The following is a 16,512-nucleotide window of genomic DNA, read 5'->3' as shown; positions in this document are numbered from 1 at the left end:
ATATTTACTTAGAACTCTGATGGTCAAGAGATGAACTTACGCACACCATATGCAAATAAGACGGCAACTCAAACACATACAAAAAAAAGCATTACATACATTTATCTGTAAACATAATATTTAGATTCCGTGTGATTAAGAAATGTATGTATGATATGGGGTCTACCCTTACAAATTTTGACCCATAGACATCTGTCTTCTGTCTGTTTTAACACAGTTAAGACGAGACTAGTTCTATAATATAAGACTTCGAAGGTTCATATCGTTTACATTCAATGTTGTTTTTATGGGATATTTTGATAGTAAAAAACAAAATCGTTCATATCATTTACATTCAACTTTTGTTATCGGATATTTTTTTTCACTATCAATGTTGACCGTTCATATCATTTACATTAAACGTTTTTTTTCGATTTTTTTACTATCAATGTTGACCGTTCGTATCATTTACATACAACGTTTATTGTCGGATATTTTTTTTTACTATCAATGTTGAACCGTCATTTATCATTTAGAGTTTAAAAAAATCTATAAAAAAAACGTTGAATGTAAATGATATGAACCTTCGAGGTTTGATATTATAGAACTAAGACGAAACCAAACGAGATTTTATTAATTGTAATGGATAAGCAGACATTCTCTACATTTTTTCTGCAGAATAATTGTCTTTGTCGATAGGTAGAAGACTGCATACTAGTATTTATTTACAGACCTAAAAACTCGTTTTTAAAAATACACTACATGATTAGTTTCATACTTTCAGTTGTGCATTCAAATACTATATGTAGTCAGTCGACACACGTTTGTTTTATAAATGGTAAAGATCTTTTTTTTTTTTAAATCATCACGTTACAGTAGTTTACCGAATGTTCTTAATCTTATAAGTCATCACATTTTAATTGTATATATAATTTTCTCATCACCAACATTCACATCCTCGGAGATTTTCTTTTCTCGTTTTTCTCTAAATATGAATACGCTGAAATATAAAATAAAGTTCGTATATGTACGCACAAAAGAATTGTTATCACAAAAAAAAAAATATTAAAACATCTCCGCATAAGAAAATACAAATATAAGCAAAGGTTTAATAAAATGTCGAATACAAGGCCGTAACTACCCTTGAGGCAAGTGAGGCAATTGCCTCACTAAAAAATTTGAAACTGATTTTTTTTTTATACAATGTATAAATATAATAGTCATTAGTTGTTCTGTCTCAAACTTAATTTCTATAACTTGTCATCATTCCATCCTTTTAAACTATTCTTCCTACCCTATATCTCAGCATCTCAACGTGTGCTGTTTCCCCGATTACATTAACCTACGGTAGTAACGATAATCATCATGGATCTCTTGTTCAAAACAGGGTCTTGCAGAAAGAGCAAACTAGTTTTTTGGTGAACAGAGTCTGAGTATTGCATATGACTTCATTGGAGCAATCCAAAAACGATATGTAGAGACAAATCAAGTACTGGTCTTCGGAAGGGGGCAATCCTGTCTGTGTATTCATTTCTCCGTTTCACCAACTTTTGACGTATCAAGTACTGGGCATTGCAAGGGGCAGTCCTGTATGCTTATTCATGTCACTAACTTTAATCTTTCTCTTTACAGATAAATAAAATATAAATAATGCAAGGATTAATTTGTATCCATGTTTCGTATAACCTTAAAAATTGAAAGAATAACCCATATTTCAATTTCATATTATTGAGGAATGGTACATCCTAAGGATATTGTCTTTACTTATTCGGGACTACGGAACTTTTCTTTTCTTTGTATTCGGGGTTTCTGAATCGGACACCCCAACCCCTAAATTTATAGATTCTGGAACTGAAATACCACCTGAACTATTTCCAGAAATAATTTGAAATTACGGACTTACATGTAAACGTCAAAAACTCCATTCCAATTCCCCTGTACCCATATCATATATACTTACTCTATAAATAGAGTCATATACATGTATCTTATCTCATTCTATCCCTAGTTTGTCTATATTTTCTGTCAGCATAAAAGTGAATTTAATATTTTGTAACTGCGACTTTATGATGGTGCTTACAAAGAAGCTTAATTCCCCTTTGCAAAGAAAACTGTTACTACCGATGCTGCTACCAAATTGCTGATGGAGAATGAATTGGAAGAAGACACAATTTGATCACTGTGTTGATGATATTGTACTACTTTTAGAAACAGACTGCCCTGAAATGACTGAAAACTTGGAAAAGAGCATGCATGATTGGCGAGAGATTGTGCGTCTTGCCATGCTTCATGTTCAACGCGATAAGAATACCAGCAAACCAAATTATGGTTCTGAAACGATTTGACTGAAACGGCCATAGAAAAATTTGGCAAACTCTACTGAATCGATGTTTGTTCTATGTTCTGGCAGCAGACTAAAATCAGTGATATTTGGATGATTATCTTACATATAAATTGAAATAAATTTGTTAAAAATTTGTTGTTAGTAAAAGTCTTAAAATATGAAAAAATTATATAAAAAGTGTCCAAATTCAAAACATTATCAAACTCTCTAAAAATGCCTAGAATGCAGGATTTTGCACCATTCATTTAGAACCTCCAAAAAAAAAAATTTCGCCTCGCTTCGCTCGGCTCAACTATTTTGCCTCACTAAAATAAGATACCTAGTTACGGCCTTGGAATAATTTGATTAAAAGTATATACTTATACAGACAAGATGATTGTACGGGATCAGCTATCTAAAGTTTAATGATATTTTATGTAGATTCATCGTTTTAGCATTTCTAGAGCAAGTGTGATATGATACTGATTCGAAATTTGTGATTCAAAATTGAAACATTGAAGAAAAAAATATAGATACCTTATCAAACAAAGGGCGATGAAATGGTAGACACCAAATATAGCCATAGCTATTCCTCTGTAAATAGCAACTGTTTCTCCGTAAATAAAGTTAGCCAACACCGAACCCAACAAAGCAGATGTAGACTCAATGGCTGTCAAACCTCCAAACATTGCACCTGTAAAAATAGCACATATATTAAAGATGTAATAGACTGATATTGAGCATCAGAGTGAAACGACTACCGGGAAAACCATCAACGTGTGCTTGATTTTTATTGCAGTAGTTAAAGTTGCAAAACACTTTTTTTTTGCTTGAAAGAAATTTTAGATAGGATTTCCTTGCACAAAAAACGTGTTTCTCAAACTAAGTACTTTATTTAACACACAAAATTATTAGCCTATTATCTTTGATGAGGTTTTTAGTTACAGTAATCGTCGTTAGTTCTAAGGACTAAGTGCTGCTCGATACCAAATTCTTCGAAATCAAAAATTATATTGAACGTTAATTGTCGGCCAACTGACTGGGTGCCGTTTATATGTTTTTTTATGTTACAGATATTTCTTGACAGTAAGGACCGTGTCATTGACTTGGTGTGAAATCTTAATATCATACCTTGTTCACCTCTGGCTGTGATTGCTGACAACAAAGACCGTATCATAGGCTTAGGGTAGTGTGACATAATTCCAACAACAGGAGCTAGGAATACAAAAGCACAACGGTTTAAACACAGCATATTACTAGTATGCAATGTCTATTATATACAGATTTTTATCTATAGTCTTTGGTCAGTTTATTCCTTTTACGTTTGTGCTATTCCGGTGAACAATAGTCTTCGTCAGCTTTCCTATGAAAATGAAAACTACCTAGTAGATATCTTTTGCTTCGGTTAAATGTGGATTATGTCTTTTTCAACCATTGAAATCTCATTTTGCACCGAAGTAACTTAATTTTAGGAATAGTTTTACTTTGATTATACTAAACCCTTGATTTCGAGGTTCTCCGAGCAATCACTTAATCTCCTTGGTTGTAACATGGACACAAAAGGTGTTTATCGTAGTCATGTTAGGATACGCATTGTCTAAATAACGGTCAGAGAAAAGTCATAGGTTTTTAATCACACAAAAAAATAAAGTACCATCAAGACTTTAGTGACATGTTCTTTTGCAATTACGGAAAGTTTAGGTTTCTTACAGAAAACCATCAAGACGTAATGTTACCGTAAATGTTTAATCTAGGTTGACAAGGATTCGAAGTCGTCAAATTCAATCTATTCAAGGTTTTACTTGGAACATAAGAACGGTTAGGTGTGGGTAGAAATTTGTCCTCTTAATAAACCAACGACGGACCAATTAACCAGAAATTGAAAGGAATCCGTATCGTATACACTTTCCTATTCCTACGAGTTGTGGCTGTGTTTTTTTCCACTTTGCACAGTCAGACGGGCGACATGAACAGCAAACACAAATTGTATCTGTTAGATCGGGAAAATCCCAGTAACATAAATTAATGACGAGAAATTAAAAAAGAACTGAAGTTTACTATATTAAAGTTCAAACTGAAATTATAGTTTAGATGACCGCGGCTAATGAACCGCTGTTCTAACTGCAAAATTGTTATACTTAGTTCAACCAGTAGAACATGACTGAGTCGTATAGCAATGAAACAATAACATTTGGGTAAAAATGATTATTGGAACTCTTAAAAAAATAAACATTTGCATTAATATACTAGTAAACAATTTTGTTTTACTGTGAAAAAGAACTTCCATACATATATTTAGTTTTAAAATATATTCTTCAAGATATCTTAAATAATAATGCAATGTGTCTGAACTTACTTAAAAATACCATGATATCGTTAACTGCAGTTGACATCAGGGTGTAGTAACCAATTGCTGATAGAGTGCCTACAAACAACATTTGCCGTTCAGACATACATTTCCGTAGAAGACGAACAAGTCCTAAGCCAATGATTAATTCTGACACAGATCTTGCAGCTCCAAACCAACCAATCAAAACAGAACTCCAACAGTATGGAGAATTAAGTAAATAAAATATCTGGACGTTATTTCTTCCAATAGTTGGCATAACAGACAATGCAAATGAAGCAGCAAGAATGATATATTTCCAACGAGAAGGACCTTTGTGTATGTAGAAGTTAATAGAATTTCTAAAATATTGTATTTGTGAGACGCTTTGAAAATTTTTCTTCGTCTGAACGGTTTCTGGTAAGAAGATTATCAATATCAAAGTCAGAATGGCAACTGATAAACATGCAACTACAGAATATAAAAATCCTGCGTATTTAATTAAGTATCCTGAAGTTATGTTAGCTGTCGTCACGCCTATGCCAAGGGTCATTTCAACCAGAACAATACCAAATGTTCTAGTCTTGCCATATTTCGTCAAATCTGCGGTGAACGACAGAGCAGCAGAGATAAAACCGACAGAAGTACCGGCTATACCATCCACAAAAAACGGAATCACTAAATAATAAATGTTCAATTCTAACTGTACTGAAATAGCTAGAAAAGAACATTTGAAAATAAGTCCTAGAATTGGAATGATAAGTGCAACTCTTCGTCCAATTTTATCACTCCATGAACCAACTAAGATTGTCATGATTAGCGCTGGGAAAGCGCTTGCTATGTGACCATACGCATTCCACTGTGCTGTCTCTCTTTGTATTTCCTGTTGAAGGAGGTATTGGCTTGTTGATTTATTAACTGTACATGGTGCATCACGTGATAGTGAGTCTGTAATGTTTCTTTCTCGCTGAACAGCATAGTAAGCATATTGAGTTTCCACTACGACTGAACATACAGTGGAATACATGAACAATGCGATCATAACGTAAAGTAAATAATGTTGACGTGTCATTTTTGACGGAGGAAGAGATTCAATTTTTTCTTCATTTGATGCCATGTTGATATATCAGTTTTCCCTGAAAAAAAATGAGAAAACATTTCTCCAAGTGGTATGGTCAGTTTTTCTAGAAAATCAGTTCAAAACAAAAGTCTTAGCTTTATATTGTCCTCAAAGTACACATACATAGTCCGTATATTAGTGCTGGTGTTGTTTAATGTTAAAGCTTGCTACAGTGTATCAAAATTGTCCTTACCAGTAATTTATATCGCTAAACACATTTTGATTTTTGAGTATAAAAGAAACATATCCAATCCCATTTCACCCATCCCCCGGAATAACCAATTAATTAAGGGACGTATAAAATGTCCCCTCTCACACGTTCTCTGTTTGAAGTGTACGAGTTCTTGCATATTCGGTGCCCAGATGCAAGACTTAATTCAGTCTGTCCTATCCAACTTATCATCGTAGTCATGCATAGAAAAACATTTTAACAGCACTAAAACATTGCGTCCATGGTGCACTGTTTTATACATATTCTTTATAAAGAGGTAACGAAAAATATACACCTAAGATCAACAAATAAAAAAGAGCATAAAATGTAATCGGACTACCAGTGGGTACATAGCCGAAAATAAATTGTATTCATAACTAGTACTAAGTGCACTGGCCTCTGCGCAAACTTACTGTACACAACTGCAACGATGCAGTTGCAGATTTTGGAATGTTGAAGTTATCATCATCGAGCGGAACAACAGACATTATAAAAAAACACTGTTTCACGTTTGTCTTTGTTACGTTAAAGATTAAAAAAGTGTTTTCCCATTTTAAAGAGATTTTTCTAAACAAAAGCAAGGATTGGAACATATTTGTTTATACATTCAAGTATTCAGTATAAAATCCTTGACCCGGAAAGTATGCTAGTTTTAGAGCTTCTTAGCATTAGAATATAGCCATTGAAAATAAAAATGAAAAGGATTTATTTTCCCAATATAATATCTTCGAGAATTGTCGCCAAAATTGACATTTACTTACAAACATTGCAACATAACAAGAATGCTGACCCCATAATGGCTTTTTTTTTCGTATTCTGATGTCATTAACAGAATGTACCAACCGTCTCTAGATCAGATATGGATTGAGTTCATAATTGTCTTTAAAAATATACTAGTCATTTACTTTCTTTCCGTTAAAACATTTTGAAATGATATTTATCAAAGATATTGAAAAATACAAAAAATATGTAGTAAACAACATTTTTATATCACGCTTGGAATAAAATTTGTCACTTTGTTATATTTTGCAATCTGACTTTAGTTTTGTAAAAACGATAAATTTTGAAAATTTGATTTCTATCAGATACTGATCATAGTGTTAAACCATTTTGACCTACGTCTAAATCCCCTCCCCCTGCCCTTATTATTTTTGCTTATGCTTGTAATTTATTAAATTGGATTGCATATTGACTTTACATCCGCAAATTGATACAAAATAAATAAATAAAATGCATTTATAAACATACCAATATTTCGCTGAGCAAGATTGACTGAAATCTAAGGTTGAAAGTATATATATATATATAGTTGCATATCGCCGATAAAAACAGTGCACACTTAGAGAGTCAAATATGTAGTACTTCAAGAATGTTCTAATTTATGACACGGGAATTTTCATTGTGAAAAACTGTAAAACTTGTGTAACGTAAAGATTCCAGTAACAGGGAAGAAACCAGATCGCTAAATTAGAACGGCAATGATACTTGTAATAAGCAAACCTGACGACAGGAGAACTCCATGGACGAACGATAAAAAAAAAAAAGATCATTATTGATTATTTCTTAACATTTTTAACATATAGTTAATTTTTCGCACTATTGGAATGTGCAAAGAATATGTACCTTCATGAATTCTTTTTGGAGATGTTTAGTTTGAAATTTTTTCTCATATATAAGCACAAACTTTTATTTTTCTATACCTTTCACCCGTTTTTTTGTTGTTGTAAACAATCAACAATCAATTGTCCTTTTTGTGTTTTCCTTCAATAATTGCTGCATTCGAAATGTTTGTGAAATCATACATATATATTGCCGGTAATAAAAAGTCGTCGATACCTTTCTTGACAATGCAAATGGATATAGAAAAATTCTGCCGTTGATCTGGGTTTTTTTTCCCATATCGATACAACATTCTTGAAGTAGTACTGAGATAGTCGATTTCAAAAGTTGAAAAGGGGGTCCAAGTACTCATTTTAGCTAGACAAAAGAAAACCTATGTTTTTAATGCTTAAGATCCCATTCCCTGCATTTTTTTTCCTGCCGTACATGAAAAAAAGTTCTATGAATACATTGCTATATTAGAATTTATTGGGAATATAAAATTAAACAGTCTTTATTTGCCCATGTCCGTAATCCTTTGTATTTGGGTGTACTTTCGACGAGACGATACCATTTTGCCACGTTAGTGATTTCTGCGAATTTTTATCATTAGCAACGTTGCGAAACTAGCGCTTTTTTGTGCAAAATTATGGTTTGGTTGAGATTTTACGATTCTGTAAACATTGAAAAGTGAAAATTCGTGCAAACAATGGTGACTTTCAGGAAATTATAATATTATTGTTTATATCATTTTTTGAATCTGTAAATAAAATCCTTCAAGCAACATCCGAAATTTACCTCCCTTATCACAGTCACAATAGGCATAACGTCATAGTTATCGCAAAGGATTATAGTACACTGGCAACGTCTTGCAAACTCAAAGGCAGTGTATAATTTGTGTTTGCTTCTTCTCAGACATATAGTAATGGATTTCCTACTGGATCAAGTCCATCGTTTCTTGACTAGAATTGGACACAGAACAGATCTTGGTAATACTACACTGTCGACTATACTCGATGCATCCTACTCAGACTTTAATCTGGAATCGAAGCTAACAGCAGACGACTACATCGAATATACGGCGACAGCGTTAGGACTATCAACAGCTGCTTTCATGACTGTACTGTGTTTTAGATATATTTTGGACAAGTTGCCGAAAGCCAACAGTAAGTATTTTTTGTTGTTTATATAGAAAATTATTTTTGCCATTAGACGCGACGCTTTTCAAGGCATAAATGAAAATATGTTTTTATCTTAAAAAAATGTTTTGTATATTTTATTTAATAGATTTTTTTTTAAATATATAAAAAGAAAAGAGAAATATATCAACTGAATAAGGTATGCACTTGCATGATTGGGTCAGGTTATACTGTTATAAATTGTTCAATTTGTTGATTTTCTAGTTCCAGAAATTGAAGACGAGCCGACTGAAGAAAAAAATACAGATCAAAATCTTTCAATGGTATGTATCATACTTAGGATTATAAGCATAAATTCGTTAATTTTAAAAAGAGGGTTAATTTGACGGATGTCTGACATTTAGAAACTAAACTTATCAAGATAATTCAGTTGTAAAATAAAACACATAATAACTATATTGAAAGTATGGCTCTAAAATTACCACAGCAGTCATAGAACTTGTGGACATGTCTTACATCCCCATGGCCTCTAATCCGTATATGGGTTTTCAGGAAAATTGAAATTGATGCGGATGGATTTAAAAAAAAAGTACTTCAGAACAACCAATGGCACGTGTGAGTCGAATTTAGGGAACCATAAAACATATAAGTTAACTATTGCGGAGAGTATTTTTATTGGAATAATATTGGCGTTGTATGGTGTAACAAGAATTCAATCTTTACAAACTAGTAGTTTTTTTACTCTAAACTGTAAACGTGTTTTATTTTATAATAATTTTGTGATCTATTATGTATGAGAAGTGAAAACCGAGCTAACATTTTATAGGTATTCAACTTTTCGACTCAAAATTAAACTGGATTTGAATTTGAAAAAAAGCATTCGAGAAAACTTCCTTGTATTTTACCATTTTTATGCATTTTTTGCAGATACAAGAACCAAAACCTGAACGGCCAACACTTAAAGTAATAAAGATTTTAAATCTGTCGGGCAACGAACTTAGAAATTTTGAGAATGAAGCTGAACTTACAAGTTTTTACTGTTGGCGTGAGAGTTTACCTCCTCCACTGGTCCCAGACGAGATAGAGTCTGATGGCTCCGGTGAAATAGAGGAAGAACCAGAAGAGCCGACAAATTATACAAGAAACCATGAACCGATTAACTATACAAGAAACGAAGATACGACAAACTATACAAGAAACGATGAACCGACAAACTACACAAGAAGCGAAGAACCCACAAACTATACAAGAAGTGATGTTGTTCAAGATGATCCTACTTTTGACAAACTTTACCGTCAACATTCTTATTTACCTCCATTCGTTAAAAATCATGCTGCTATAGAAAGATACACCGAAACATTGCTTGCTGGGCTTGAAAGAGATAAAGATAATCTGGCAATTCAATATACACCAGACTCGTTAACATTCAACAAGTTGACACGGCTGTTACATAATGATGTGGTACCATTTGACATTTCACCAGAGAGCGTTACAGAAGTTGTTGTCAGAAATAAACGTCTTGGAAACGAGGAATTGTTGGATATTCTTTGCAGAATTTATGATCTGTGCATATCAAATAAGGTATGTACGATCTTCATGGAAATCTATAAACATGAACACATTATGCTAATTAGGTGTTCAACAACAAACCTATCAACAATGACATAAGAAACGTTTTGAATACATTTTAATTCTACAAATTTTACAGTTTTACTTAAAAATTCCTTCTAAAAAGTAGAACGATGATGGGTTTAGCTACTATTTTTTTAAGATCCTTTGTGGTTCCATTACCCAACGATCTCGGATGTAAGATGTTTGCTTATAGTGTCCCTGCATAAGATTTATACAAAAAAATCACTATAACTTAGTAAAGTGATCTATGTCGGAGTCATTAGTTTAGTATAAAAATGGTCACAGTGGTATGTTGTCTTTTTCCAAATAAAAGAAAACAAAATATGTTAATTTTAATCGGCAATTTGAAACAGACGAACAAATCCACTAAATATATCAGAATTGAAAAAATCATTGAAAAAAATTGATCACATACTTTTGTATCTTCTAGATAGCAGAATGGTCTCTGCATTACAGAAAAAGCGTCCAACCATACTTCAGAAACAGACATTACAGAAAGTAAGTATAGTTTATTTACATTTCATCTGATCACGACAATATGTTAATGAGGGATAAAACTATTATCAATGTGATAAATAAGATTTTGCAATTCTCAAGCGATAAAATATCTGCTTGTATATTGATTTTATGTATTGTTAAATTTTGTCTCTTTATAAAATTAAAAAATGTTTCTTTAATTTCAGACAATTTCAAACTCGCCCCGTCAATGATCTGCTTCAAGACATCCAGAATTATTACAGCAACCAAAATCAAAGTTAGTAGAAATCTACAGCTTCCGTAGAGCAAGATGGCTGATGGACTTAATTTTCGCAATTTTATGTAGACATTTATATATCAATAAAATTTTCTACATTGCTAATGTTTTGTTTTGTTCAGGTGGCATATGCATCAAGTAACTCAAAATAGTATCTTCTTTCCTTATACAAGCCGCCTTTTGGTATTATACACATCTAAATTAGTTTGCAGTTGCAAGACATATCCACAAAATTGAACGGAACCCTTCATATTAGATTTGACACCAAGAATATATTGTTTTACAGAGCTGCCAACAGAAAGGACATAAATAGATCGCAATCCGAAACAAAACAAAAATATTTGATTGTTATCATATAGTTTTCATAAAATAAATGAGTAAAACATTTTGACTTTTCTATTTATACTGGATATGCGTGAAATAATTGCCACTGTACTATAAGCAATACACAGATAGTCGGTCAATACTAACGGCTGAAATTTCCAGTTTTCATTCAAGATGGTAAAAATACTAACGTTTTTCCTAGCATCTCTCTAGGCTACATTTCACGAAGACTGGACAATTAGGAAGACAAAGCCAATGTTTATATTTTCTGATGCCCTGATAATTTATTAACGAATTCTAAAACTTTACTGCCATCCGTACATACTGGAGAAAATTGACGAGAAATTAATTTGACAGTATGGTCAACATAATGATAGATTATTGATGAATAAGGAACCTGCCATTCATCTTTGATTCATCATTCACAAATTGATTGAAAAAATGTTCCTGTATTTTATTATAGAAATATTCTGTATAGCGACCATTATGCTAGACTAGAGATGTAGGTTTTTTGGTTAGTTTTTGTCAATCATAGCTTTTTAAAGTCAGTCTATATATTTTTCATGTTTCTCAAGATTTTAATACATATAATTAATTTTGTAGAGTGAGTGCTCGTGTAGTACTTTTGATTTATTTGGTTGATAACGACAGATAAACTATATACGAGTTTATATGTTAGGACAACGTGAACGTACTATTTAATCTGTAGGGTTCACAAAATGATAACTTGCATCTCTTTTATTTATATCAATTTTATCAATTTTCAAAATTAATCCTTGTGAAAATCCTTTTTTTTTTTATTTCTTTTGACGCCGTAAATCTGAATGTCGAACTAGCAGTTAAAACGACCGATTGGATATTTGATACTGAAAAACAAACTATCCTCTGCTTACTTTCATTCATATTTTATCCTGGTTATATTGTGTTTATACTGTCATGACAACATAATTTCTGTACGTTAAATAAAACAAATTTCGTTATCCAATGCGCTTTTCAGAATTAATATGTCAAAGCATTTCAAAATTTGTAGTGGACTTTTACTGATGCTAGATAAGACCACACATACAATTTTTTTTTGGTTTGCCAAAAGGTAGAGACATTGGGTAGGTAGGTTGACATTTTCTTTTATTTCGGCAAAGAGAAATTGAAGTGTCAGATGTTCTTTATATAATAGTCTTCATGTCTTTCTGTTAAGATTTTGTTTGTTTAAATCAAGACAGTAAAAGATGTATAGCAGGCAACTATTTTCTTGGTAGGAAGGATAAGGGCGAACAACCATGTTCTTTTTTAGAAAAAGTAGCCAAGAAAACCTTCATCCATTCGATCTAGAATACAAAATGGTAAAAAAAAAAATCTATAATAATCTATTTTTTTCGCAACAAGTAGAAAACAATTTTTTTCTTTTCAATTTTACCATTACATTGGCAGCTGAGGGTGAAACAAACATTTTTTTTTCTCAGAATGAAAAACAAATTATTTTTTTCTCCAAAAACTGGAAACAAACTTTTTTTCCAAAAAAAACCATAGCCCACCCCGAAAATCAAATGGTTGCTGTCTTAGTCTGGAAGCTCCCAGCGACGACAAAGCAACAAACTAGTTTCTGGTGAGGTAATGAAGCAACTTCATTTCAAGATATTTTAACTTGAAAAATTACCTCATTAAAACTATATGAAAATCTGTTTGAGGTCATCATATAAATAGATATAGGAAGATGTGGTGTGAGTGCCAATGAGACAACTCTCCATCCAAATAACAATTTAAAAATTAAACCATTATAGGTTAAAGTACGGCCTTCAACACGGAGCCTTGGCTCACACCGAACAACAAGCTATAAAGGGCCCCAAAATTACTAGTGTAAAACCATTCAAACGGGAAAACCAACGGTCTGATCTATATAAACAAAACGAGAAACACTATTTATTGATAGTTTAACAAGAGGCTGTCACAACGACAGTAAACCGGATTTACTAACATTTATTTGTGTCCTGGCAATATCACAAGAACCATTACTGATGAATGGTGAAAGTGAAAATTGTCAATATCATATTTGACCTCTATTTTGTCATCAGTATCAACATATTAAAATTTGAAAAGCTTAGATTGAATGATTCATGAGTAAATGCAACAACGTGAATGGAAACACCATTTTACAATCTTTCAAGAACCATAACTCCTGAACGGTAAAAGTCAAAATCGTCATTATTGAACTTGACCTCTATTTTGTCATCAGTAACAACACATAAACATTTCAAAAGCTTTGTTTGAATGGTTCATGAGAAAATGCACGAACACGACTGGAAACACCATTTTTCAATCTTTCAAGAACCATAACTCCTGAACGGTAAAAGTCAAAATGGTCATTATTGAACCTGACCTCCATTTTGTAATCAGTAACAACATATTAAAATTTGGGAAGCTTTGGTAGAACAGTGCATGCGTAAATGCACGGACACGACTGGAAACTCCATTTTTCAATCTTTCAAGAACCATAACTCCTGAACGGTAAAAGTCAAAATCGTCATTATTGAACTTGACCTCCATTTTGTCATCAGTAACAACATATTAAAATTTGGGAAGCTTTGGTAGAAAAGTTCATGCGTAAATGCACGGACACGACTGGAAACACCATTTTTCAATCTTTCAAGAACCATAACTCCTGAACGGTAAAAGTCAAAATCGTCATTATTGAACTTGACCTCTATTTTGTCATCAGTAACAACACATAAACATTTCAAAAGCTTTGTTTGAATGGTTCATGAGAAAATGCACGAACACGACTGGAAACACCATTTTTCAATCTTTCAAGAACCATAACTCCTGAACGGTAAAAGTCAAAATGGTCATTATTGAACCTGACCTCCATTTTGTAATCAGTAACAACATATTAAAATTTGGGAAGCTTTGGTAGAACAGTGCATGCGTAAATGCACGGACACGACTGGAAACTCCATTTTTCAATCTTTCAAGAACCATAACTCCTGAACGGTAAAAGTCAAAATCGTCATTATTGAACTTGACCTCCATTTTGTCATCAGTAACAACATATTAAAATTTGGGAAGCTTTGGTAGAAAAGTTCATGCGTAAATGCACGGACACGACTGGAAACACCATTTTTCAATCTTTCAAGAACCATAACTCCTGAACGGTAAAAGTCAAAATCGCCATTATTGAACTTGACCTTCATTTAGTTGTCAGTAACAACATATTAAAATTTTAAAAGCTTTGGTTGAATGGTTCATGAGTTAATGCACGGACAAAATTTGATTGCCGCCCACCCGGTCGCCGTACATCCCCAAATCAATAACCGACATTTTTGTCACAAAAATCCGGTTATTAAAAGGCAAAGATTTAGATTTAACAAACTACCTATTTCTTCAGACTGTTGTCTCATTTCCATTAATCATATTCTTTCTTTTGGTTTGCAAATGATGAATACCTTCCGTCTTTAATGGTGTCGAAAATCAGAAGAATACATCCCAATGTCTGGAGAGAATTTTTCAGAAACAATTTCTTATGATAAAAAAGTGCCTCATTGTACTTCATTTATGATAAAATGTGGCTTTGAAATAGTAGAAATGTTTCAATTGCCCTGTTCAATCTAAATTTCCTTAGTCAAGTTTTCCTGTATTTTATGATGTATTGTGTCTTTGCAAAGGTGTCATGATACATGTATATAGCTTTTCTTACACAACTAATGACATTATTTTCAAAATGGTTGTTTTAGCACGATAATCATTATAATATAAATAACTTCTTACTGAAAACAATTTGTTTATAAATTAGCCTGGTTCAATGAATCTCAAAGAATACTGGGATTTTTTCCCCTGCTGCATGATGTGGCCAGTTCTTCCTAACAAAAACATTCTAGTGTCTGTCAAGATGAAGAACATCAATGAAAGGTGCTTTCCCATTGACAATTAGATGGTAACATAAGCTTATAAAACACAGTATCTGTGATATACAAATGTATATATAAACATTTGAGAAATCTGGTGTAGTTCATAATTCAAATTTGAATCTTTCAATGCTGCATTGATTTTTATACGACCGCAAAATTTGAAAAAAATTTCGTTGTATATTGCTATCACGTTGGCGTCGTCGTCGTCCGGATACTTTTAGTTTTCGCACTCTAACTTTAGTAAACGTGAATAGAAATCTATGAAATTTTGATACAAGGTTTATGACCACAAAAGAAAGGTTGTGATTGATTTTGGGAGTTTTGGTTTCATCAGTTTAGGAATTAGGGGCCAAAAAAGGGCCCAAATAAGCATTATTCTTGGTTTTTGCACAATAACTTTAGTTAAAGTAAAAAGAAATCAATGCAATTTAAACACAATGTTTATGACCACAAAAGGAAGGTTGGTATTGATTCGGGAGTTTATGTCCCAACAGTTTAGGAATTAGGGGCCAAAAAAGGGACCCAAATAAGCATTTTTCTTGGTTTTCGCCCCATAACGTTAGTATAAGGAAATAGAAATCTATGAAATTTAAACACAAGGTTTATGACCATAAAAGGAAGGTTGGTATTGATTTTGGGAGTTTTGGTCCCAACAGAATAAGGGGCCCAAAGGGGCCAAAATTAAACTTTGTTTGATTTCATCAAAATTGAATAATTGGGGTTCTTTGATATGCCGAATCTAACTGTGTATGTAGATTCTTAACTTTTGGTCCCGTTTTCAAATTGGTCTACATTAAGGTCCAAAGGGTCCAAAATTAAACTTAGTTTGATTTTGACAAAAAATGAATGGGTTGGGTTCTTTGATATGCTGAATCTAAAAATGTACTTAGATTCTTGATTATTGGCCCAGTTTTCAAGTTGGTCCAAAATTAAACTTTGTTTGATTTCATCAAAAATTGAATAAATGGGGTTCTTTGATATGCCAAATCTAACTGTGTATGTAGATTCTTCATTTTTGGTCCTGTTTTCAAATTGGTCTACATTGAAGTCCAAAGGGTCCAAAATTAAACTTTAGTTTGATTTTAACAAAAATTGAAATCTTGGGGTTCTTTGATATGCTGAATCCAAACATGTACTTAGATTTTTGATTATGGGCCCAGTTTTCAAGTTGGTCCAAATCAGGATCTAAAATTATTATATTAAGTA

General features: G+C 32.6%; 3 protein-coding genes across 3 annotated transcripts in view; 2 read left to right on the top strand and 1 right to left on the bottom strand.

The window, feature by feature from the left end:
- LOC134711744 (uncharacterized) overlaps positions 1 to 16,512 on the top strand; it is a 405,579-nt gene that overhangs the window by 365,936 nt on the left and 23,131 nt on the right. The gene's annotated exons all lie outside the window — the stretch shown is intronic.
- LOC134709477 (lysosomal proton-coupled steroid conjugate and bile acid symporter SLC46A3-like) lies at positions 889 to 5,745 on the bottom strand. Its single transcript, XM_063569635.1, has 4 exons — positions 4,659 to 5,745; positions 3,434 to 3,517; positions 2,840 to 2,996; positions 889 to 979 (listed from the first exon to the last, which is right to left on the bottom strand). The coding sequence occupies exons 1-4, from the start codon at positions 5,743 to 5,745 to the stop codon at positions 889 to 891; spliced, it is 1,419 nt and encodes a 472-aa protein (XP_063425705.1).
- On the top strand, positions 8,405 to 11,142 carry LOC134709503 (uncharacterized). The gene is made up of 5 exons (XM_063569664.1): positions 8,405 to 8,724; positions 8,962 to 9,020; positions 9,625 to 10,278; positions 10,760 to 10,827; positions 11,013 to 11,142. Exons 1-5 carry the CDS (start codon positions 8,484 to 8,486, stop codon positions 11,086 to 11,088), a joined length of 1,098 nt encoding a protein of 365 aa, XP_063425734.1. The 5' UTR covers positions 8,405 to 8,483; the 3' UTR covers positions 11,089 to 11,142.

This window comes from Mytilus trossulus, chromosome 3 (genome assembly GCF_036588685.1).
Source record: "Mytilus trossulus isolate FHL-02 chromosome 3, PNRI_Mtr1.1.1.hap1, whole genome shotgun sequence".
NCBI classification, from domain to species: domain Eukaryota; kingdom Metazoa; phylum Mollusca; class Bivalvia; order Mytilida; family Mytilidae; genus Mytilus; species Mytilus trossulus.
Note: the sequence above shows the minus strand (reverse complement) of the source record. Positions and strands in the feature narration are given on the sequence as shown.